Raw genomic sequence first — 26,110 nt, 5'->3', positions numbered from 1 at the left:
CCAGGAGTCGATTTTGAGGAGGGAGGAAAACCGGAGTACCCGGAGAAAAACCCTCGGAGTCAGATTGAGATCGACTGAAACGCAGCCCACATACGACCCGAGGCCAGAGTTGAACCTGGGTCACAGAGGTGGGAGGCACGGTTGATGACCACTAAACCACCCTGACTCCCCAGTTAGGCTGGGGATCATCAACTCCGACGTACAATATAAGTAAAATACAATTTAAACCTAAAGTACAAAAAACTAGTAGAGCTGAGCAACCAGTAACAAAGCAAATGCGGTTTGAACGGAGGCCAGAAAAAACTTGCCAGAAAAAAAGCCCTGTGGGGAAAAAATGTGCAGGAAATCTGGGTAGGAACCAAGGCTCAAGCTCCAAGCGATTACTGAAAAGCCCATCCTACGAAGGCTTTACAAAAAGGAAATTAGAACAGCCGATCCTACCAGACTGGATGCATGGTACCTAGAAAACAAAGAACTAAATTTGAAAATTTGGTAAGATACTTTTTAAGGAGCTTGACAGGACACACGCCACTGGGAAGCTCAGAAATAACTACTTCGTCTCCTCGACGAAGCTGGTCGTTCTTACTTTTCGGGACTTAAATAACCATGAATCCCTCGTTAAAGAAAATGTCATGCCTCCTATCCTGGAGACATCGTCGAACCTAAAAGAGCCGGCAAATGATAAAACATACAAGGTAATATTGCGCAATTCAACAAGGTTATCAAGGTTAGAACGGCTAATAATATCATGAATCACACTAGATGAGATGGGCTCCTTGCGGTTAGCAATAGCAGTACCAAAAATTCTTTTTGAAGCAGACCTGACGGCCTCGATAATAGGGTTATCCCTGGGGGAGGGGATACCAGCCATACTATGTGCCCACTTCATGCCATAAAAGGCAGAATCAATCACACTAGAGGAATGGGATTGCTCAATAAGGTGTTGCAAGTACAATGCAACATGAAAAGGTTTAGCAGGGAAAACACTCCCGTCAAACGTAATGGCGAATTGCTTCCAGTTGCGGTAAGCACGGTAGTACAGAAAGGACGTACTGTTGGCCTTTGAGGACAGTACTGTCGTCTTCAATCTGTCAGCTAACCCGCGAATGGGACCGTCGCTGTCTAGAAGAGCGTCCTGATGAAAGCCCCAAAAACCGGATTGGTAGATATCTTCTTCGAGGTCGGACTTCCCTTTCTCAAGGTTGGACTTCTCGGCGGCGGACTTGGCGCTGTCGAAGGTCTCCACAAGTTTAAGGTTGAACTTATACTGGTCTTCGTTGGCTTTTCTTTTAAACTTGTGCGGTTCTTGAAATTTCAATTCCTTGATCTCTTTCATTTGCTGTTCTGACGAAGTTTCGTTAGCATGCTTCATCTGACCTGCAGTGTCCTTGAGTAGCTCCTTAAAGGAGGCCATTAACTGATCGTTGTTGGCTTTAATTAGGTCGGACACTTCGTCTTTGATGACCGACATTACGAACGGCGAAGGGAAAAAATCAAACGAAACGAAAGAACGCGGTTGGTTCGGAAGCCTAGATGACAACCACGTTATACCAGGTCTTATACATGAAAGTATGAAATGAAGTATTTTCACTGCTGAATAAACTGAAAAAATCAAAGGCAGTCGGTCTTGACAAAATTTCTTCTGGACTTATTCGTGAATGCGCGGATCTTATTTGCAAACCGCTGTGCTATATTTTCAATCAGTCATTAAATGTAGGTGTGTTCCCAGATGACTGGAAGTGTGCACGGGTCACTCCACTATTCAAACAAGGGGAACGTGATGACCTAAACAATTACCGCCCAATTTCCGTTATCCCGGTTATAGCCAAAGTGTTTGAAAGAATAGTTTATAACCAATTATATGCGTACCTAACAAAGCATAACGTAATATGTAAATGCAAATCTGGTTTTCGCTCTATTCATTCCACCGTTACGGCTCTACTTGGGGCTACGGATTCTTGGGCTTACAACATTGACCGAGGAAAAATAAAAGCTGTTGTTTTCCTAGACCTAAAAAAAGCTTTCGATACGGTTAATCACGAGATCCTTTTATCTAAATTAAATAATTACGGCATACATGGCATTTCTTACAACTGGTTTAAGTCCTATTTGGACAACCGCACTCTAAAGTGTTCCATTAATGGATCACTTTCTAAAACTTGCTCACTAAGTTGCGGCGTCCCTCAAGGGACTATTTTGGGTCCATTGTTGTTTTTGCTATATATCAATGATCTGCCAAATTGTCTAACGAATTGTGTGCCATGGATGTACGCAGATGACACCCACCTAACATATGCGGGTGACAATACAGGCGACATAGAATCAAGTCTTAACCATGATCTAGAAAATGTTAAAAAATGGTTGATAGCAAACAAACTTACCTGAACATGACAAAAACCGAATTTATGCTGATTGGATCAAGGCAGAGCTTGTATGCTCTCACAAATCCTCCAATTCCCGAGATCAATGGTGCTCCTATCACTCAAGTTTCTGTTGCTAAATCCCTGGGCGTGCTTATTGATAATAATCTTAACTGGAGTAGCCATGTCGATAAACTGACAAAGAAAGTAGCTTCTGGAATTGGAGCCCTCAAACGTGTAAGGCATCTCGTTCCTCAGACGACATTGCGCTCTATTTATCACGCTTTACTTCAACCGCACTTTGACTACTGCAATGTCGTCTGGGGAAACTGTGGTATTACGTTACATGACAAATTACAAAAACTGCAAAATAGAGCAGCCAGAGTTTTGACCTTCTCTAATTTTGATGCAAATGCTAGCGAGCTATTCAAAATTTTAGGCTGGAAAAATCTAGTTAGCCAGCAACAAATTGCGCTGGCCACAATGGTCTATAAGCCTGTGAGTGTCTTCAGGGGCTAGCACCGGAATAGCTATGTTCTAAATTTACAAACCGCGAATCTGTTTATAGTTTAAGAGACTCTGAAAGAAAGCTTAATGTTCCGTTTCCGCGGACAAATTATTATAGAAACAGCTTCAGCTATAGAGGTGCTACTGTCTGGAATAGCTTACCCCTCAAAGCGAGACAAGCAGAGTCTCTTGGGCTTTTCAAAAATCTGATTAAAGACATATTTTAGTATAAAGCACGGCATTCATGGAAAGCAGCTTTAGAATTAATATAGTTTAATTGTATTTTATTGTAATCATTTTAAAATTTTACCTTTTGTAATTTAGATTTTAGCATTGTTTGTAATCTTAGCTGATGATTTTACCGTGCATAAATAATAAAATATCATATCATATCATTATCATGTCATATCATATATACTCCTACATCGTTGCCCATGATGCCTCGGCCTGGAACCCTGGCCCTTGTCAGTATCTCGTTCCGACAAAATAGTTGTTTCAGCCTTATTCGCTCGCTCACTCGTCAGAAACAACATCTTTGGTAAAACGCAAATTTCCACCTGACGTAATTGCGATGCTATAAGTGTCGCTGTTGTCAGTGAAGTTCGGAGGGAGAATTACACCGGCCTTTGCCGCAATATAGTCGTCGAAAACATTCCCCATGCTTTAAACGTGTTTTTCTCAAATTAAAGCCAACGGTAACTTTCGAATTCGTTTATAATATTCCTCCCACGGTAATTAACTCTGGTCAAAACAAAATAGCGTGAATCTGCCGTCCACGCGTGTATTGGTGTAATGGAAGTAAATTTGATTGGCCGATGAAGGACATGTCAATTAATCGAAAAAGTGGGCGGAAGGAATTTGGAAGAGGAATTTGGTCAGGCTCTATTTTTCGTTTCGCTACGTACCACGCGAAACTAAAATAGAGCCTGATCGGAGGTTAAAGAGCTGGCAGGTCCACTTACTGAAATTTTAATCAATATATTTTGGAGAAGTATTGGCCGAGTTCATGGAAGAAGGGCGAGTGGATCCCAGTGTTCAAAAAAGAGGACCCGCTGGAGAAGAGTAATTGTAATTATAGACCTGTTACTATTTTGACACTGGTCGACAAGATATTTGAACAGCTTTTGAGTAAACAAATGTCGAAGTTCTTTGAACCGATTTTTGATCCCTTTGTGTCGGCCTATCGTGGGCTGTACAGCTGTGAGTCAACTCTGGTTCGTCTAGTTGAAGACTGGAAACAAGCTGTTGACACAGGAAAAACCGTAGGCGTTTTATCGACAGATATGAGTAAAGCCTTCGACACAATGCATCCAACTCTATTGTTGGCTAAACTTCAGGCATACGGCCTCTCTAACGAATCGCTAACATTAATGCATTACTTTTTCATGGACCACAAAGGAAGGACTAGACTAGGAGCTGTGGTCAGCGACTGAAAACCAACCAATATGGGCTGTCCCCAGGGTTCCAATTTGGGACCGGTATTATGGAACATTTGCCAAAATGATCTCGTCTACGTGGACCGTTCATCTAGTCTTTCAATGTATGCTGGCGACCACCAACTTTATTATGCTCATAGTAACATAAATGTCCTTATGGAGAGGATCAAGTATGAAGGGGAACTCGCGAATGTCGGCGTGGTAAAAGAAAACCATTTGGTTGGCAACTTGAACAAATATCAAGCCATGATTATGGGAAGTAAACACAAGCCATCTCAGCTGATGTTAGTCATAAATGGCCATCTCATTAACATCACTGAGGGACTTAAATTATTAGGTGTCACTGTAGATAAGGATCTGCATTTGTCAGAACATATTTCAGCTAACTGTAAAAAAGCAAGTAGGCTGATTGGTGTTTTAATGAGGCTCAGGAAACTGATCCCTACCGAAGCTAAACTTCAGATTTACAAGAAAGCGATTTTACCTCAGCTTTCATATTGCAGCCTAGTCTGGCATTTTTGTAAGCCGTCGGATGGAAAGAAACTGGAAAGCGTGAACGAAAGAGGTCTCAGGGCGGTTTTCTGTAATTGGAATTTGTCACACAACAACTTATTAAAACGTGGTAATCTGACTTCCTTATATAATAGGCGTCTTCAAGATATAGCAATATTTATGTTCAAGGTCAAGCATAAGTTACTCCCTAAGAATATTCTGGACCTATTCAGCGAAACGCCATCTAATTACCATCTGAGAAATTTTGATTTCTATATCCCACGATTCAACAGTGTCAGGCATGGGAAACATTCATTGACGTTCTTTGGACCACGACTTTGTTCCAAACTTAACCCAGGAGACAAAGAGAGACAGAAGTTAACGGCCTTAATGGCCAATATTAGAAAAAGAAATCTCGCTAGCCTGGTGGAAAACGACTTTTGTAATGGTAATTGTCCCACATGCACTTGCTAAATATAAATTTTGTAATCGGATAAAATAATAGATCCTAATTAAATAAGTTTTAGTTACTAAATAAGTTCTTTATTATTGTATATAGTGGTTGTAGCCGAAGGATTTTTATATTTCTAGATATGTTCTTTATTATTGTATATAGCCATTGTAGCCTAAAGACTTTATTATTGTAAATTCGAAAGATTATTGTATTTTTTATGTAGGATAGTGTCCCCGATTAGTAAGCCTCTTACAGGCTAGCTAGAAGATTGAGACTGAAATAAAGTTATTATTATTATTATTATTATTATTATTATTATTATTATTATTATTATTATTATTATTATTATTATTATTATTATTATTATTATTATTATTATTATTGGAGGTTAAATTAACCTTGTTTCATACTTACTGTTTCTGCGTCACCGCTACCGGGCGTAAAAGGTGCTTAACACTCTCCATAAAGAGATCGATAAGTAAGAATTAATGTGACCGTATAGGAGACCGGCTTTAGCTCTGCTCGCTTTTTCCAAACCACTCTTCCGTGAATGGCAAGCTTCCTCGCACTCAAGCAAAGAGCTGGAAGATTAACGCTTTGACTGAACTAGAGCTTTGTTTTGGTGTCCCTAAGAAACCTGGTTATATTACAGGGCTTAACAGTAACACAAGCACTCGCTTAAAAGTAATGACGTTTTGCTTTGGTTACAGACGCTATGATAACCTTCGAAGGGTCAACAAGCACTGAATTGCTCCGTGGTTGTCAAGAAAATCTTGTTTTTGCTCTGTTGTGGATCAAATTGTTAATAAAAACCTTGCGTTGTCATGACTGTTAATCTTTCATGGAGCCGATTGAAGTAAAGACACTTTATACAATAGCGACCTTTACTCCTTCTCCCAAGGAAGTTCAAGAGGGAATTTTGGTGGATAAATGTCCTACGAATTAGGAAAATATTCCTCTAGAAAGTGTATTGAGAAACTTGAGAAGGAAAATCCTTTTTTTTACGCTTTACACGAGTTTTCCTTCTTTAGTCAAAATATCACAGGAAAACGATGTGATCTAGCAAGTATAGACTCTTTATCAGATAACGGAAGCAAGCTGATAAATCTCATCTAAATATTATAATTTAGCCTGTAGTTCAGTGGATTTTTATTTACTCTTCATGATATTATGTATATTGCTGAAGTACTTAAGAAGAAACTATTTTGACAGGAAAAGGCAAAATAAATGGAGTCGAGTGGAGTCAGTGGGAGTCTGACGAGCGTAGCTCAGATCGCGGCATAATAAAAACAAAATACGTCTTTGTTTGGGGCCAGCCTTGAAACTTAACAGAGTAAACGTAAATATTCACAAATTTGACAAGGAAAGTGTGATATACCTAAAAAATATTCGCTGAAATATTGAAATGCCTCTTTTGTAATTGTTTGCGGAGCGTTTTGCGAATTGCCGATCACGGCTTTTGCTCTTCCGTTCGTAATTACAAACGCCCTTTTTCCTTCCTAAGATTAATCATCTATCATGCCATAACCGTGCCACCTCAATAAAATATCCTTTGGTGTCTACTTTGGTGGTCACGCGATTTAACTTGAATCACGTCCAAATCGTAATCAAAGTTGTTTATTCAAACAACCGAGTAAACAGATTCTCATGCAAAAGCAACTGCACTTTTAACTGCCTCTCAACGTTTTGATTGAAAAACGATAATCAAAATTCCTTCTAGAAAAAAAAAAAAAAAAGATTGGTTGGGGGTCATACTTCTGGCAAAATTGAAAGGCCTATCACAAACATCTGTTGTTACCTTTCATTGGTCAAGCTGCAGAGCAAAACTTTTCAGGCCGTGAAATGTTTAAGTTGACCACGTTCCTGTCGTTAAGGCGGTCGTTGGTGTTCTCTCTGTTTGACGTTTTCTTCGTACGACCACTGCCTGTCAGGAATATAACACATACACTTACTATGATTTCAGTACATCTGTACAGTTATTTTCGAAAATCCCTTTTCGATGACGGTTTATCCTGTTAATCCCTAACCGTCGGGAGACACAAAAGTCAGAATGCGCCTTGCACGATTTTGGCGGCGGTATATTCTCCATACTTTCATTGTGAAAATGAACCAGTAGAGTGTAATGATGAAAACGGAGAAGTTGAATTTGTCGAGTGCACGGAGCGTCGAATTTAGGAGTCGGTCTTTTGCCTGAGTCAGTTGGTGTAAAATCATTTTCATTGTATTTTGAAGCTTTTTGATAAACATTTGTGGTCTCTTTTAAAGCGATCCGTTGAAAACGCCTTGGTGTAAAATCAAAAAGCTCCAAAAGTGACCAAAAATAAGACGGAAACAAGGGAGGGGAGGACTCTTAGCCGTTCCTCTCCTACGATGCTTCTATTTGAGAAAACTCTTTGCCGATTAGTTTGATACATATATGTTTCCCATCTCTGTGCCTGCATTTATAATCCCATTGACGCCATTATCTTGTTTGGCGTCTTGTTTGCATTTGTGGTTTCTTTTACCCAACAGCTTTTCCTCGTGTAGATATACTTTCATTACACACTAAGATACACTCGTTTTCCTTTCAACGCAAGATGTGAAAGTGCGTTTCTGTTAAACCAAAATTATCTCTTGTATTTTCTTGGTGGTTTTATCAATCAACAGATGATGTGTTTTTGCTTCTTACGTTTCCATTTAATCATTGTATGCCAAATAAATAAAATAAAAAACCCGTTTACCACTGATAACTGTCGGCCTTTTAAGTGAAGGAGCGAATAAATTTCTTTCCTCTTTCGTCAACATGTATAAGTTTGGATCTCGAATTAACTGAGTAGGGCCAACATTTCTTCATCCTCCTCATTCGGTGCTTCAGACATTAGGACATTTTAATTCACTTAGCAACCCATATTTTTTGGGCTGTTTGGCCCACAGTCTCTGAGGAAACATGAATATTTCTCCTAAGCGGTTTAGCCTTCATGATAAATAGAGGATTGGAAAGTATTCTATTTTCAACTTTGTGGTACCACATTAAACTTGTTAAGTTCTTATAAATGACAGTCTCAAGTGATGTTGTCTTTGCTATGACGTTCGTGGTGTCAAGAGGATTGACGAGGCACACGGCTTTATATCCGAGAACGCAACCGCGCGATTGCCATTTCAAAGCTCCTGTGCCACGAAAACTGGTGTGCTCGGGATTTCCAGAAAATGGAGTTGACAAGCTCGAAACTGCGACTTGCCTCCTCAGTGTCATCTATTCAATTCACGTCATCTCGCTTCAGCAAGCGACTGATTGCTGTTGTGGTCCTATGTGTGATGCTAGCCGTGGGTGGAGGCTTTTTGCTCGGCTACTTTGTAAAGGGCAACAACAGTGATGACATCTGCGGACACTGCAACTCGAATGCAAATAGAAGTCAAACAAACGACCGTCAGCCAAACTTTGACGATGTCAAAAAAATCTTCAGCCAATTCGAGAAGGAAGTAAGCGTAGAAGAACTTCGAAATAACTTGAGGTATGCAGTAATTGCCACATTTTGGGTACATTTTGTTTGGTTTATGGCTAATACGACAAGATATGCAACCGAAGTTCGCGGTTCACACACGCACACCTATTTCTAAAGGGAAATATTATCCCGTTATTTTGAACTCTATGAACTGTCGTTGGAGACAATCACAACTGGGATCCAGAGATTTTTCGTAATAATCACTGATTTCAACGATGAAATCGCATAGAGCCGGCTTCTTTAAGTAATTTAAAGGATTATACCCGTTTTTTGTTTTATCATTGTCATCTTACTGAAGTCTTCATGAGAGGCAAATTTCTTAAGAAACACTGATTTTTTTCCGCATCATTACGAAAGGATAACCAAGCTATTAAAATCGCAAAGGAGCAACCTGTCATTGATTCTGTAAATCAAAAGTGAAATATCAATGAAGTAATCTCGCTGGTTTTTTCTGTCGGTCCTTTGTTAGCGGTTCCCAATTTGCTGAATTTAAGGAGAATCTTGCGTTTGACCACTTCTTGTGTTTAAACACTCGGGTTTAACAAACTTCCTTAATAACACAAATGACTGAAATTTCGAATGTGTTTGGTTTAAAAAAAAAACATTTTCTACTTTGAAATAGAGAAGTAGAAAACAAGGAAATGAGAACTGTCAGATACCATGCAGTCAGTCAATTAAATTGGGTGATTGCTTTCACGCGCAACAGAACGCAGCTTAAGTTGTACAAAAACCGCACAAACTGTAATTATTATGAAATGTGTTGAAATTAATTTGCCCTTTGGATAAACATGGGTTCTGGCTTTTATTGCTGATTTAATGGATTTTTTTCTTCCATGGCAACTGGGCACATAGCAACGTTGAGATTATTGAAAATAAAAGCATAGAGATTTCGTGGAAACAGTACAAGTGCTTGTTATGCCTGCACATTTCTGACATCCTAGTTTGAAATGTTTACATTGTTGGTCGCTTGTCTTTGTCATGCGTGCATCCTGTTAATTATGTACACAACTTTGAAAACCGAAACAAAGTAAATGAAAAGACGTGGCAGCATGATCTATCTTCTTTCAAATCACGTTCCTGAGCTTTTCGTTTTGTTGTTCTCTACTTTTGTGGTTTGGAATCTTTGCATGTATAAAAACTGAACACACGGAAAATATTTGTAAAGGCTTCTTCAGCGGAGTAACGTAACATAATCTTCACGTCAGCAACACTAATTATACAACTGGTAAGGTACTGCAGCCATTGAAAATAAAGCGTACAAATGCAGAGCTTCGAGATATGGGATAGAAACTCCCTCACATGTTATTCTTAAGAACGGTTTATAAGTGGTGTACTATGAAAATATATGCTTATCGGGTAGCAATAAATCAAGTTCAGTTCTCACATGAGTCCACTTGACGTTTGAATGTTGGCGTTGTCGTGTTTCCAAACAACACAACCGTGACAGACAAGCCAGTTAATGTTTAACACATACAGTACACTGGCCCCACTGTAATAGTCTCTGAAACAGTACTGGTAAGTGAATTTCAAAGGACGTAGCGACGAGTTCGGGCCAAAAGCTCATTTAAGACTCGGTCGTTTTGGCAGGCACCACACGATCAGTGTCATTGATATCGGGGTACAGCACCATATCCAGATGGCAATGTGCTGGGGGTCGATTTTGAGCAATTTCAATGATAAATAACATGAACGCAGACGTGATAAGTGACATTACGCAACGTTGCGACAGCTCTCAAAGAATGAACAAAAACATGTCTTAGTGTTTTGCCAGCCTGCTAGACAAATAAAAGAGGTTCTTCTCTGTACATAAAAAAAAAAATCTCAAAATTCGAGATGTAGGCAGGTTATGGTCCTTATCGTGGAAAACTCCCCGTATCACGACAAGGTTTCGAGAAAATCACTGGCAAAGGTTGGAAAACTCAGGGATGGAAACAAAGAAAAGCTCTTGCTTTGATGCCGTCCCTTTTCCTCATTTTCAAGACGATATCTAAACCGGACGACGGTCGGTATACAGTAGGAAGCAGAGCTCATCGATAAAACAAGCAAAACGATATAGCTTTTACGGCGAAGTCCATGATTGACATCTTGTAAAACGACAATCATTTGTTTCAAATAAAGGAAACCACGTCATGGAAAAAGCAAATATCTATTAATTAAGATGTAAATCTTAATAAGGTTTTAGAATTTATACTGGGACGTGATATCGTCTTTGGTGGTTGAGGATGTTGATCTTGACCTCACACGTTCCACTAAAATTAGCAAATGGTTGAAATACAACACCCTAGCTAGGAAATACATAACTGCTGTATTCTGAAGGCTTCACACTACACACAAATCGAACTTGCCTTTTTTATAATCAGCTAGATAAATTGTAAACAAGAATTCTCTTATATAACACACAGATCGTTTTTACGGTTTTGTCTTTTTGGAGTGTTGATAATGGACCTCACTTGTTTAAACACTCGAACTGTTCACCAAGAAATCACACCTTGCGTTGTAGTTTCACTGTTTTAATCCAAAACTCGCTGTACAGTACTCGCTAACCTGCTAACTTCGCGCACGTGTTGATGTCCTTATTTGGTAATTTGAGAGTTGCAGAATGTTGTGAAACGACTACAGTGGGAGAGGTAAGACTACTAACCTCTGGCATGTTCTCATTCTCAAAGGATTTAACGTTGGATTCCCTCTTATGAACTAGAAATTGAGCACTCTTGAAGATTGCTGTGCTTTCATCCTTGAATTACGCCAGCTGCTACTGGTTCTTCTCCCGTTCACATAAGGTTGTCGACATACTTGTTCTCCTTAAGTGCTGCTAATGTATCTGCAAATTGCGATTCTTGCTGTTTAAGGTGATACTGCATAGTGACCCCTAACACCAAAAGGCTGGCTTCTACTCCAAAGAGTACTCGCGTAAATTGCAGGTCGTTTTTCTCTCCTTTAACATTGTACAGAAACCTAAACGAATCCCTATTTTCTTTCACAGCTATCTGAAGGAATGCCTTCTCGGTGTCACCGATACGTAGGTTTGCAGACAAGCGTGCCTTAGCCATTTTTTACCAGAGCAGTAGCTGTACCTTCGGACCGGTGAACATGCAATCGTTTATGATGTTAGCTGATGGGTTGGGCTTAGCACTGGACCTTCGTGTTTACGGCACTTGGCTTCAAAGGAGCTTCTTTTACTATGCTTTCTCTCAGCTGCTAGTTGATGATGTCATCATATTCCTCTTTTAACTCCTCATTCTTCGATAGTCGACTCTCTAAATTCTGCAATCGCTTCCTGCTCAAGTCCTCGTTTGTGCTTAATTAATAATATGGCTCCTGGAATCTAAGGGAAACTGACTTCATCCCTCCCATCGTCTCTTCTAGTTACGTTCTCCTTAAAGCCACGCAGTACATCCAGCTGATTAGCCTTTCCTCTATTCTCAATCCCTAGTACATCGAAATTGTAAACCTTCTCACACTCATTTACCTCTCTGAGATATATACAGGTGCTATTACTTCTATAATCATCTCCGCCAAGACCCACGGTCTCTTCTACCAGGGGCTCTCCAGGCCTTCCTTTGAACACTTTCTCTTTCCTGATTCTACTCCAAGGATAAGGTGTATTTGGTACTCTCCTTGACTGCTTCCCTTGAAATAAAGTTACGCCTGAGCCAGTGTCCAGGTAGGCCCAAAGAATCTCCTCTCTAATTCTGACGGGGATTAAAGCGGGTAGCACTTTCGCCTCTGCATACGTGGTGCAACCGGTCAGCGGTACTTCGTTCAGACCCCTGCTTTCCCTCTGTCGTTATGTCACATATGCTCGAATGATTTCTGTATTTGCAATTCTGGAAATGTCGCTGTCGGCATTGCTGTGCTCTGTGGCCTGAACGTCCACGATTTTAATTGGTGTTTTAAAAAACACAAACTATGCTCCATGAATAGCCTTCTCCTATTCACCAACATTGTAACCGCCATACAGTTTTCACCCATGTGCCCTTGTTTTCTGCTGAAATTCGAAAAGGCAATATGGCGTTCACTGTTCTCCTTTCTGCGCGAACCAATGCCGCTCAGTTTTCCTAGGATAATCAGTGTTGTTTTCCACTTTTTTCCTTCTAAACCACTTCTGTTCAGCATCTATCAGATCTTGCATTGACCAATCTTCCCAATTCTAGTCCACGCTCACTAGATCAGGCTTGACTTGTGGTAACTTGTTAAGTGTCGTCATAACAAACCCGTGGAGCTTGTTGCCTTCTTCAAGGGTTTGTAGCGAGTCATTGTTCTTACTAAGTTTCTTTTAGAATTCCTGAACCTTGCTGTAATTTGATCCCCTCACTGCAGCCAAATTGATGATTTCATCCATGTGTGCGTTCATCACTGTAGCTACCTTATTTTGCCCATACTCTTTCATGAGCCGATCCCAAGCCATTTTGTATCCCACGTTATTCAGTTTGAGGTTTGCAACCCTGTCTCTCAGTTTCGGCCCGACAGATTCAAGGAGATAGTCGAACTTTTCTTCATCACAAATCGGCCTGCTGTCAATTTACGCCGACTAAATCGGCGGCGCTGCCTTTAAAGGGGGTTAACATCAATTGAGGAAGCTTTGTCAAGCTGGCTTTGGCTGTCTTCTCCATCTCAATTTTACCCTCTGTCATTTGAATTCTCTCGCCACATTCGCCGTTCTTGGTCACGCAACTCTTGTTGTCACTCCAACTCCCTCACACGCCTGCTCGTCGGCTCTCTTTCGCTCGATTTCGTCTTCGGTTTCCTTCTTTCTCTGAGTCATGACCTGTAAACCATTTTCATTTGCTGTAACCACATAACGTACTGTTCTTCCGTATTCTTTTTCCACTGACGAATAGCTCTCTGCGTTTCAACTCCTCGAGCTTGACCTCTTGCACGTGGGCGACAAGATCACAATTTGTCATAGGTGGCTTTCATTCGCTTACTTGTCACCTCAATCTCCACAAAGTCCTCAATCAGTTCATCCGTCTGCTCAAGGTAGTACTACCAATTTCTCGATATCTTTGTCGATTTCGGCCGGTAATTTCCTCTCCGTATCTTCTACGTTTTCCTCCATGTTTACGACTGCTCTTCGATCACGTTCCTTCTTGTTTTGCACTCAATTTCCACCGGTTTTTCAACGCATCCGCGGCGTTTCCTTTTCCCGGCACCAAAAGAAATCACACATTGCGTTGTAATTTCACTGTTTTAATCCAAAACTCGCCGTTCAGTACTCGATAACTTGCTTACTTCGCTCACAGCACTTATCCATCTCGCACGCGTTGATGTCCTTATTTAGTAATTTGATTCACACATGATTGTGTTACGTATCGTTGTGAAACAGTTGTAGGGGGAGGGGTAAGGCTACAAATCTCGCACAGAACCTGGGTTTTCATTGGTGGCGATGTAAGAGACTAATCTTTAAATGCCTTCCAAAATCAACCTTTTCGATAGCTTCACCGCAGAAAACAATACACCTTGCGCGTCTTTATTCTCTTTATTTTCAGTCTTCCAGTATTTTTCACATCATTCCACTGTCACGTCACCCTACTGTCACGCGTTTAGGATACAATATGGCCAGATAGCGAACGCGCTGCAAAGTGTATTTTTTTCTACAGGGAGTTGCCATTTAGAGCTTATTCGAGCGTTGAGCCGCTCAAATCGCCAATCGGCTCAGTCCACAATTTCGACTTTCTTGTTTCGAAGAATTGTCTTAGAATTATGAACTTAATAGTTTTATACAATGTTCAGTCCAATTTAATGCCAACGTTATATTTGTTCCTAGCAGTTATTTTTTCTTGACCTATTCACTGGACTGGCAACCTACACGTCAGGCCAACGAATAAATAAGAAAGTTCCATGTAGCGTCCACTCGATACTTTAAACTTGAACTTTATTTTCATTTTGTCTGCTCTAATTTGCACGTAACTCCGAATCTTTCCATGAAGAAGGAAGATTCACTGAAAAAAGGTCACAATATGACTGTTACAAGACTAACATGGACTGAACAAACCGTAAAACACTACACACTTACAAGATTTTTTAATAGCAAAACTGAGCCACAGCACACCGGTCGTACAGCGAAGCCATGCGGGATCTCCTCGCCATGCGAAGGTTATGACTTGTGACTTGTTTCCATATCTGAGAATTCCTTGCCTTCGTTGATCGCAGTAATACTTGTCAACATTATATTAGCGGCTCTGCCAACATACAACTCTTGCGGACGCTCGGGCTTGTTTGAACTCGGCCATCCAGCTGTTCGGGCAACGACGAAACGGCGTTTTATGCGGCCTATTTTGAAATGTATTCGGTAAAAAAAGTGTCCCCCTTTAGCAGAGAATACATGTCCCTACTCATAGAAGTAAACAAACAAACAAACAAACAAACAAACAATCAAGCAAACAAACAAACATAGAAAGACGTTTCTAACTGATTTTGTCTTTGAGTATGTTTTGCATGTTCTCAGCGTCTCGGTGGTGTTAAAATCTTGGTCAATCTCTGCTTCGGCAATGTTCTTTAAATGCAGAAGGTTCATATTCTATTTATGTTCTACAGGTACTTTAGCGAGCAGATTCATCTTGCTGGCAAGCAACGATCACAAAGATTAGCAGATTATTTGGCAAGCAAATGGGAGGAATATGGATTCGACGAAGTTGAGATGCCAAAGTACAAAGTTCTGCTTTCGTATCCAATGGAAGACAAACCAAACATGATATCAATATTGAACGGTAATGGAACAATAGTGAAGAACATAACTCAGCAGTTAGAGGTAAGAACAGCCAATGATTTGATTAAATAAGGAAGTTTTGACATTTCTGATCAGGGAAACTTGAACCTTGAACACTATTACTACTTAAAGTACATCTTATCCACTGAGATCCAATGCAATAGGGAAATCTTTGCTTACGTCTTTTGCCAAGAGTACTGAATATTGAAAGTGCATTGCAAAACGAGCATTCTCTGAAAATTTGAACGTGATGTACCACATAACCTCTGAGCAATGATGCTTTGAAAATTCGAAAGAATTGTATGGAATTATTAGCGCCTTTGCTACCCAAGAATTTATCAGCTTTTGATGTCTTACAACTGGCTTGTTATCAAAGCTGAAAGGATTAGAAATTGATTGCTTTAACAAGACTTAACAAGTTCTTTTACCCTCTGAAGCCAACTTTTAAATAGTAGAATGCCTTCTGTGAGAAAACTCATACGTGAATGAAAAAAAAAAATGTAAAAGGTTTCCTTATACACGATTCAAGAATTGATCATTGGTAATTTAAAGGAGTGACTGATACAACATTATGGTGGGAAAACATACCATAACGAGGAGTTAAGGTCTGTACCCAAGTCATAGAATACTAAGCGGTTTAGTAACTTGGATTTACAAAATGCACTCATTTTGAACTGTTAATTTCTGGATCTGAAAGAATAGGGGCGCCTAACAGATGATCTCGTGAAAACTTTGTTTGGCAATACTAAGATCAGCTAATGCCCTATTCGCACAAACTAAATCGTTTCAACTAACCATGGATCAACTAAAACGAGTTCTCTAACGTTTAAATTCATGCGACGTCCAAATATGTGAAAAGGTTTCAGGCGCATAGGATTTTGCTACTTGCCCGCAGACCAGTGGGACCGTTTGTCCAATATCGAGCACAGTGAAGCTCCACTTGCGTCCTTACAGCTAAATGGTTAGTCCATTGATTATTAGAATCTTGCCTGGGACTCAGATTTAACAATACGCAAAGCAGTCACCTCTACAGAAATCAAATTCCTCGTTTCTTTCTTACAAGATTGTAATCACCGTGTATTAGTGATTGGTAGAAAGTAAAAGGTGTGAGAGACTCCCATTCCGATGAAAATTATTTGAAGAGTATTTTTGGTTACGTGTCATTCTGCGTGGTTATTTCAAAGACCACGCCTTATTGGTCCATTGATATGAAAGTAGACCGCGCGTTCATGGTAACAACAAGTAAAAATAGCCATCACGATTAGGATCACATCGCGATTACCAACAAATGACAATCACGATCACGATTGAATCACGATCCACTGAACAATGAGTAATGAAAGTGACGTTGGTCCTCTCCTCTCCTGACAAACGTCATGATCGAATTTGAACTAACAAGTTGAGAAGTGAATATTTGATTTTAATTATCATAGGTCACAAGTGGTCCCGGAACTAACAACCGGACTCTGTTCACACCTTACACTGCTTATTCAATGAACGGCACTGCTACAGGAAAACTTATTTACATCAACGAAGGAAATAAAGTTGACTTTGAGGAGTTGGACAATAGCAGCATCTCTATAAATGGAAGCATTGTCCTGAGTAGAAGTTTTGAAAACTTCTATCCGGCGGTAAGTGCTCCAGTAATATCTTGTCATTATCAAGCCGGTTTTGAAAGAGCGAAGAAAATTACCTTCGCCGACATTTTTTGATAATATAATAGGAATCAAATCACGTTAGTTCAGCTAAGAGACCCCTAGACGCAGGCGATCGATAAAGAAAGGAGTTTTAGGGGAGGCATGATATCGACAGAAGGACATAAATCATTTGTTAGAGGAACTTCCCAGGGACCGGAAATCATCTCTAACACTCTTTCGGTTAACTCCTCTGTACTTCAGTAACAACAACTAACTCCCTAATACAATTGTCAATCAATCAGTCAATAAATCGTTTAATAATCAACTATTGCAGTAAAAACTGAATTACAGGATTGTCAGCACTAAATACATATAAATAGGAAAAAATTCGTAATAAATTACATAAGTGATTACATTAAGAAAGTTCAAATATACTACTTATACATAACCTTATATTTCCTAACATTTTATGGTGACAAAAATGTTAAACCTTTGGTTCTACAAGATGGCATATAAGATTGGTTACCAGATCTCAAGTTATAATTGTCTTCATTAATTATAGGGCGCCGAAGAATGTTCATAAGAAGGCCGCTCTTTTTGCATTTTGCTATAAATTTCCTACATGATTCTTCTCTGCGACTATGTAAGGGGTCAAGTTGCGCAAGTCCTAGGGCGGTTTCATATGGAGCATCAGGGTAGATGATCTTTTAAGCCTTTTTGTGGACGGACTTGATAAGATCGCTGTGGTCGCTTCAGTAGTGCTGCCGGCAGAATTTTGATATTCCCATTGGGCACCGACCTGTGAAGTCCATGTCAATCACATGTCATTTAACACTTAGCAGCAAAATAGGCTTGCCCATTTGCTTACATTATTACGTTCTAATTCACTACGTTCAAACGAACGTAAATCATTTTCATCTTATAGATCCATAAAACAAACGGAACCACAGGTATGGGAGGATCGCAAGCGAACCCAAAACACAACTTTTAATGGACATAGTATACAAGAAGTATTCAATTTCAACAAGCGGAACTTAACATTACAAACCTGGGCTAAGCGACACACTTTAACGGCTAAAGTGGGCCTCTTTAACATACATATCTTTTGCCACATCAGTTTTCCATCGGCCGTGCAATTTCAATAATCTGTCGGAAACAACTTTGGAATCGTCGTTTATCACGACTGAAGTAATCCCATGGCCACCCGATCGTAAACTATGCAGACTATAGACCTTTGGATCGCCTCCCAGGACCCCGAGAGCTTCCTTGAACATTTCCCGGCACCTCGAATAAGAAAATCTCGAAGAACACATCATATATCCCGACTTGGTCTTACTTAAATGGCTGAACAACGGAAGATCGCTCTTTGGAGTCAACTTCGCTTCACGCATGTATCTAAGCAAAATAGAGACTTTACAATAATAGGAAAGGGTTTTTGCAATGTACACCAAATTTTCTTCTCTGTAAACGTCCGTTTTACTATGGGGAACAAATTTTTATGTGATCTTCAAGAAAAACTATGTGCTTACATAAAATATTACTAACTCACTAAAGCGGAAGAAACCCGCAAAACCTAAAGTACACAACGCAGCAATTCTCAAATCCTTCAACGAAGCCCCTTCAGAGGCGAATTTGTTAATTATTTTCTTGATGAGCTCCGTGCTGATCGGGTCCTTCTTCAAAATGGGGTTGCCTTCCCTCCTCTTTGCCGACTCGATAACATTCTTGGCACACTCGTCATCTAGCGGATTTGGGCCGTTAATAGGAACAAACGAGTGGAACCATTTCAGGGCGGCATGCACCATGACCAGAACCGAGTGTGACTTGTGTTGGTGGGCGAAGAGCTGGAATAAATAAAGAGTCACTACAGAAGGGGAAAAGGGATAACTGTCAGCGACATAGTTCTGCCCGCACCATGCAAGAAATCTTCTTATACTACTTGGCGGTTGAATCAGCTCTGGATTTTACTAACATCTTGACAAAAACACACCTATCGACCATGACCTGAGCGGGAGCTAACTTCCAAGGCCTGGCAGCGAAGACAATCTGGAAGAAACAGAAAAAATCTCGTCCTCTCCAAAGAAATGAACGCTTTTCTCTCTCTTTTCTCTTTCTTTTTTCTTTTTCTTTCTTTTTTTTTTTTTTCCTTCCTTTTTTTTTTTCTTTTACACTGCAACAATCAACAATCTCTCTCCTACCTTATTTCTTCTCCTCTCCCTCTGTGTTCCTTTTTGCCTTTGTTCTTTCTTTTCTTTTTTTTTTTCCTTTTGCTTATCCTCTTATTATTCTCCACCACTTCTCTTTACTTTTACCTTCTTCTATTTCTTACCCTTTTTTAATCTCCATACGTTCAAGCTTTATCCCTCAAACAAGCTAGTCTCAATATCATTGTAAGGGCACCATATCCACGAATTACTTCGTCTCTCAACTTTCATGGTTTACCCACGACCTGCTTTCATACCTGGTTTATCAGCTCTATTTCACGTACTTTCCTCTTTTTTTTTTTTTTTTTTTTGTTTTCCTCATATACATACACCAGCTTTCACATCATGTGTAGCTACTTCACCTTCGAAATATGTAATTCTCTTTTTCTCTTGAACGAAAATCAAACCTGATGCCTGCAACTTGCCCACGGAAACATTTCGATCCCAAAAGGGAATTTGTGTTCCTGCCATACATGAGAGCACGGTAACCAACTTCCAGAACGTAACCTTGCAAAGCAGCAGTATAAGTACAGGCGATTAAAGGCCAAAAACTAGACGATGGCCAAAACGGGATCACCAGTGTTAACAAAGCCCTTTGAACTTTTAGGTAATGTAGGACTCTAGCGATAAGCACTACTGGCGGAACCACAAGGCAGTTCTCTGATTCCAAGCTCTGAACGAAAAAAAAAAAATCAACACCGGCACTTCCAGGATTCCAGAATCTCTAGAAGAAATTTTTCTCTTTGGCGTTGTAAAGTCAACCGAATGGGGTCCCCAGGCTTCTTCTAAAGTGGCGAAGAAGCTCTCAATTAGCTGCCAGTCGTCAACGTCGATAAGGCGACTAATAAAGTCCGCCTTCTCGTTCTCAGTTCTGGGTATCCATTGAATCTCCAGCTTAATCTTGCTCCTTAGGTAGGCTCCGATTTTTACATGGGAGCACAGAACTAAACGACTCAATTGCAAAATTTATGGCAGGGAGTTTCCTCCAAGTCGAACTTCTGGAGGCCTTGCTGGAATCCCAAAGCTTATGACAAACGCGTTGCGAATCAAGAGAGATAACTGCGCCACAACCAGTTGCACTGGCATCAGAAAAGCCAAACACGTGAGGCTTTCTGTCCAAAAAACAAAACCTGGACTTGACAAAATCAATATTTTCCTTCCAGAAAATAATTTCATCCTTCGTGTATTGATCCAGTTCTAAAAGGGCATCCCAATAAGGTGCGCACGCAGAAGACATAGAACAATGTCGCGTCATAATACGACTTACATTCCCCACCACGGGACCAGTAGAAACTATCTGCCCAGTAAACGAGGCTAGGCATCTAGCAGAAATCACAAACTCACAATCCATGATGGAGCAAAGTGTTGAAACTATTTTCGCAACTCTTCTCTCACTGATTTCAATAGTACCACTATCACTGCCATATAATAACTAACTAGAGAATACTTTGGCAAGGCTCCCAAACAAACTTATCATCGTTAGACACAAAACCTGCACTAAGCAAGTAATCTTTAATCGTTATGCTGAGGGAAGCGCATGCGTCACGCGTACTGGCTATACCCCACCCATCATCCAAGAAAAGAGCAATGCGTGCCCCGTTTAACCTCAAGTGGTTTCAGAACTTTAGTGAAAATATGTGGCGCGGAGGAAAGCCCAAAGGGCAAGACCGTAAATCGGTAGAATTGCGGTCTCCTAGAAACGGGGTCAACCCACGAAAAAACCTAGGTAACACTGGTGATCGGTTGCAACCTCTTTATGATGATAACCGCTCTTAAGATCGAATGTGAACATGTAAGCCCCCGACTCAAAATATGAAATGGCCACTTTCCAATCCTCGTATTTTATACGTTTTTTCTGCAAATGCCTGTTCACGTATCTCAAGTCCAAAATTAGCCCCTTTTTACCGTTGGCCTGCACAGATACAGAAAGAGGGTTGACGACATACGGGGGTACGGCACACCGAATTACGCGGCCAGACTCCAAAGGCACTTTTAACGCACTCTCAACAAATTTTGCATGCTCTAGCGCTGATCTATTGTTCTTAAAAGCTGCGGCTTTCGGAAAAGCAAAGAAAGGTAACTTATAACCCTCTTCTATAACGCTCAAAATGAAAGGAGATGCACCGATGCCCCTCCAGAAGTGCAAATTCTTACGCAAATTTCCTTTAACCTGTACCTCAAACTTGCTACTATCGTCAAATTCGCACGCGTCATTAACCCGCAGTACCTGAACTAAGTCTTCGTAACCTTCAGAAGAGGACTCACTGTCCTGGATTTTATCCGGTGTGGCATTTGTAGGTAAATCCAGGCACGTCGGCCATGCTAGCATTATTGGATCCGCCACCACCTTGGCTGAGCCATGCATAACAGCAATCCCTTGCCCAGTGGCCGAGTCTGTGGCACCGGAAGCACTTGCTCTGATCGAAGTTAGACTCTCTACGGCCTGAAACGGAGACAAAGCAGTATCAGAAAATTAAGGACAAATAAATAGGGTGGGAGGGTGCGAGGGCGAGTGGCACGCATACGAGGAGCAACTGTCGCTGTTCTCCATAGTAAATCTCTACAAGAAAAGACCGAAGTTCTGGGTCGCTAGCGTGAATGGAAAGTGGCGCGAACAACCAACCTTAAAAACCCTTGCATAAACAATAGAAACTCCAACGTGTAAATAGGCGCTAACGACCTTGCAATACAGTTTCCCAAGGGACCGCAGTGCACAAAAAAAGATATCAACCATATGAAAATATATGAATATCTTTCTTCAAGCGTGCATCTATTCTTTGATTGCACCTGATGAAAAAGTCTTTTGGGATTTAACTCTGTTGTAATGCAAAATTTGCGTGACATTTGTTAATCGTTTTGGCACCAACATGGCCGTTTTATCACGTGAGAATTCGAACAACCTTCTCACTAAGGTATTTCATAAGTTTCGTCAAATTGCGCAGCACAGCACAAAACCAGAAATATAAAAGCTAGAAGAGACACGTAAAAAGAGTTTGAAAAGCATCCTTTCTCATGACTCGACAGAAGACAACATTCGAATGAGTGAGGTGCAGGACTGCTGGAAAATTAACTCAGTTTCTAATAGCGATACTCACTGTTACGTCACCTATTGTCATTTATGCGCCAACCAGAGATCTATTTTGTCGAAACAAAGGTTCTTTTGTTCTGTGGTTGGCAAAATTTACATAACAAAATAATTGTTTGTAAACCGCGGTGAAGTTTCCTATAGAACGAAGCATGAAACAATATGCTCTTTTTTTTTTTATTACGAAGCAAATGAGAGGCAAGATGGTTTTCTACGTTTTATCCGGCACCTTAAGTCTGGTTTTCACTTGCGACGCATATGTGCAATCAGAACAGCTCTCATTTTACCGTGAAAAAACGGTCTCGACGCAAACGTAAACACAAGGGCAGGCATAAGAATCTTTTTTTTTCCTTTCTTGTGTTTGCGCGTGTGCTTGCGTACGGCTTATGTCTTGTGAAAACGAAACACAGCATAAGCACAAGAAAATTTGTTACGTCTTACCAATTCAACCACTCGCTCCAGATTCTCTATGTCTGAGCATTTGAACAAAATGGCGAAGGTCGTGGTTGATTTTGATGCTTCTGTGGACGTTCGTTTTCATTTAGCATAAGACACTTGTGCTTGCGTCGTTAGTGAAAACCACTAACTGTTTACTGGAGTGTTCGAAGACTGCTACATAACAAAACGGGGGTGTCCATAGCAATAAAAAAAAATAATAATAATACAGAACAATAGTATCACTGATTTGTACTGCTAGTCACAATAACGTGTGGTGTTGTGTGTGTGCTCTGCCCGCCGGCAGGTCCTTCCTTGCAGTTTTCGTTCCATATCTCGTCTCTTTACTGATTCATACGAGCTGCCGCTCCTTATTCTGTCCAGTGCTCCTGTTCTGGGTCTCCCAGGAGGCCTCCCTCCTCCACTCTCTCCTCAACCACTAGACAGAGAAGATCACCATGACGCAGTCCAGCTAGGCTTTCTGTCTCCTATTAATGATATTTACAATTGATCTTTCCTTACCGACACGTCGAAGTAACCTCATCATCACTCTCTTTGTCGAACAAAGATATGTTCAGGACTTTTCTCCGAAGCCACATCTCGCAGCTCTCCAATTGCCGCATATCTTTGGGCTAAAATCAGAGCCAAAAGCATAGTACGTTTTATAGTTAAGTTCAGTAAGAGTGAGTCCTTCAACAGGATCTAGTGTTTGTAGAAAATCAAGGACGGTACGAACATCCCAGATTTCTTGGTGTTTCGGTTGCCTTGGTCTAGTTCCATAGAATCCCCTCATAAATATACACACACTAGGATGGTTCTCAAAAGATATGTTGTTTGATAGGGTAATTATAGTGGATAATGCACTCCGTGCCTTAATGGATAAACTTCCCTTTTACTGCAGTATAGCTTCCATTTTGATAAGGTGCCTTCATATAGGTTTGGGGTCCCTGATCTTCCATGATATTAGTAACTCTTGAAAAAGGGCCTCTGTTTTGGAGATGTTCCCGGATAAGTGTCACATCAGTAGGGATAGTTCCTGGTGAAGTGGGTGTTTTTCGATATAATGCGCTCTCGGTCGCCGGCAAAACCACTCGTGCCTGGACGAGCATCATTGCCACTGGCCACCATGTCTGGGTGGGTCACTTCAGTGGGTACAGCCACAATCCCGTCTGTTTGTTCCTTCTGAATCGTCTGAAGGACTAAGTTTATTATGCTAAATGGAGGAAAAGCATAAAACTTGTAGTTACTCCATGGCAAATGAAAAGCGTTGACAGCAAAGCTTCCGGGTTTGGATGATGTGAAATATTCGGGGTAAAACAAAGTTTTGCACACGATTGCTGAAATGATGTTTTGTTAAGGCACCATTCTGTGTTACGCCTAGATTCTCGAGATTCAGAGTCTGCCTCAATGCTTTCTTTCCCCAGAATTCAGGCAACAGTGAGCCATTTCTTTAACTATAACCTGAACTGTTCTTTTATCAACCAGTACTCTGACATGTTTTCCTGATACTAGTTGTTTATAAGCTTGTAAGCCAAACAACACTGCTAATAATTCAAGATAGTTGATATGGTTTTCCTTCTCTGTAGCTGCCTAGAGCCCCCATGTAGAGGTCATTTACTACGCTCCCCCATCAGTCACAATGGTGATGCGTTGGTCAAACTTCAGTTGTTCAAACGATGGATAGCGCTATCCGCCGGATAAATCACTATCCACTGGATAACTCAATTGGTTTTGCAAGGATTTATCCGCTGGATAGTGATTTATCCGGTGGATAGCGCTATCCAACATTTGAACAACTGGGGCCAGATCTGTCTATTTTATTGACTCCACTACAGTCAACCCACCACTGAAGCTCCTCTCTAGCAAATGGTGTCAAGCTCATAAAGGCATCAAAATTTCCAGCATTTTGTCTAAGGGCTTCAGATTTTTTATGTGCTGTAATGCGAAAATGTAGAGTGTCATACATTACCCCAGGAAAACTAGATGTGATGAGGTCCATAATTTGTGCCGCCTCACGAATGAACAATCCTTTACATGACAGAGGTTGTGTTACCACTTTCTTCAAGTTGTTGCCTTGTGTAAAGTAACTAACACTGTCATATGGATTGAGTTCAAAACAAACCCCCAAAATACTAGAATTTGTTTGGGTATGAAAAGTGACTTTTTTTTTGGGTGAGGAACAAAACCGAGATTGTCCAGCAATGTTATTGCATCAATGTCATTAGAGGCACATTCGGTATAATTGCTTCCTATTAAAAACGAGTCATCAATATAACAAGATGGCAGATGACCTTGTTGTCTCAATGAGGAAAACACTGGATTCATCAGTTTAGTAAATTTTCGAGGGCAGAATGCCAAACCATTTGGAAGGTATATAAATTTATAAACAATTCAATTCCAAAGAAACTTAAGATATTTTTGATGCTCTGGTGACACCCGAACTGAGTAATAGGCACCCTTTAATACACAGTACATACGTATACAGGGTTTCATTAATGAAGCTAAAAGCAGTTCAAATTAAATTCATCTTAAAATGGATATATACCACATTTTTATTTAAACTTTTCAGATTCAGGATTAGTCTGTGTGACCCATCTGCTTTGGGCCGAAGACGTATGGTGGAGATAAAATTATCTTGCTCCGAAACAGACTCAACAATAACTTTTTTGGCTACTAAATGTTAATTATACCATTTTTCTGCGCTAAAAAGTTATTTGTCTTAAAACAGGTCTGGTGCGGCGGGGAAGTGAACTCAATTTTCTCCCCAGCAACTGTGCGCAAGACTTCTGCGTCAGAAGTTACTTTGCGCCATTAGCACAGTCTACGTGACAACTGGCCAGCTTTGAACGAAGCTGTCTTCAATATTAAATAATTTATGACATTCGGCATATTCTCGGCTAAAGTGCTTACCTGTAAAGTTTTAAAAATCGATTCATTTGCTGTAGTTGTTGCCACTGTTTCCCATGATTTTCCTCTTTTGTGAGTTTGTCTTCAACTGGGGGAATTATTTTCGCGGGTACTGCTTCCAGTAGCGGCCTTTAGACAAAAAAAAATGTCCTCTTCGTTGTCTGTTTTCCGAGACAGCATTGTTGTTGTTCGAGAAGCGGCTTGCTTTCCCTTGGTTATGTCGTTCAGGGAATCTTGTCCGAGGCCCGAATATCGTTTAATCTCGATTGCAAATTGTCGCCAAACAATAGCGACGTTACCGGGACATGCGAGGCACATCAACTGTTGTAGTCTTTGTGCAAAGTGGGTTTTGTGGCGTCACGACGCCGCAACGATATCTCACATGGCGTGTGGCCTAGCAGT

The 26,110-nt window shown here is 40.6% G+C and overlaps 1 protein-coding gene and 1 long non-coding RNA gene across 4 annotated transcripts in view; one reads left to right on the top strand and one right to left on the bottom strand.

The window, feature by feature from the left end:
* The first annotated feature begins 3,800 nt into the window (after positions 1 to 3,800).
* Positions 3,801 to 26,110, top strand: part of LOC137968156 (aminopeptidase NAALADL1-like) — a 32,191-nt gene continuing 9,881 nt past the window's right edge. The window contains exons 1-4 of one of the 3 annotated variants that reach the window (XM_068814784.1): positions 3,801 to 4,499; positions 5,089 to 5,243; positions 15,269 to 15,482; positions 16,874 to 17,071. In XM_068814784.1, coding sequence (XP_068670885.1) covers positions 15,372 to 15,482; positions 16,874 to 17,071 — 309 coding nt within the window. In that variant the 5' untranslated portion in view covers positions 3,801 to 4,499; positions 5,089 to 5,243; positions 15,269 to 15,371. Of the gene's footprint in view, positions 5,244 to 7,904; positions 8,741 to 15,268; positions 15,483 to 16,873; positions 17,072 to 26,110 lie in introns of those variants that run through there. The other 2 variants (XM_068814783.1, XM_068814782.1) reach the window with 2 other exon arrangements.
* The window catches only part of LOC137968157 (uncharacterized), an 8,227-nt gene continuing 1,441 nt past the window's right edge, over positions 19,325 to 26,110 (bottom strand). The window contains exons 1-2 of the long non-coding RNA XR_011116636.1: positions 25,712 to 26,110; positions 19,325 to 24,014 (exon numbers count right to left, since the gene is read on the bottom strand). The exon at positions 25,712 to 26,110 is cut by the window's right edge and continues 1,441 nt beyond it. This is a non-coding gene — a long non-coding RNA (uncharacterized lncRNA). The remainder of the gene's footprint in view (positions 24,015 to 25,711) is intronic.

The sequence above is a fragment of the Montipora foliosa genome, chromosome 8, assembly GCF_036669935.1.
Source record: "Montipora foliosa isolate CH-2021 chromosome 8, ASM3666993v2, whole genome shotgun sequence".
Lineage (NCBI taxonomy): Eukaryota > Metazoa > Cnidaria > Anthozoa > Scleractinia > Acroporidae > Montipora > Montipora foliosa.
This window is presented reverse-complemented; position numbering and strand designations above follow the sequence as displayed.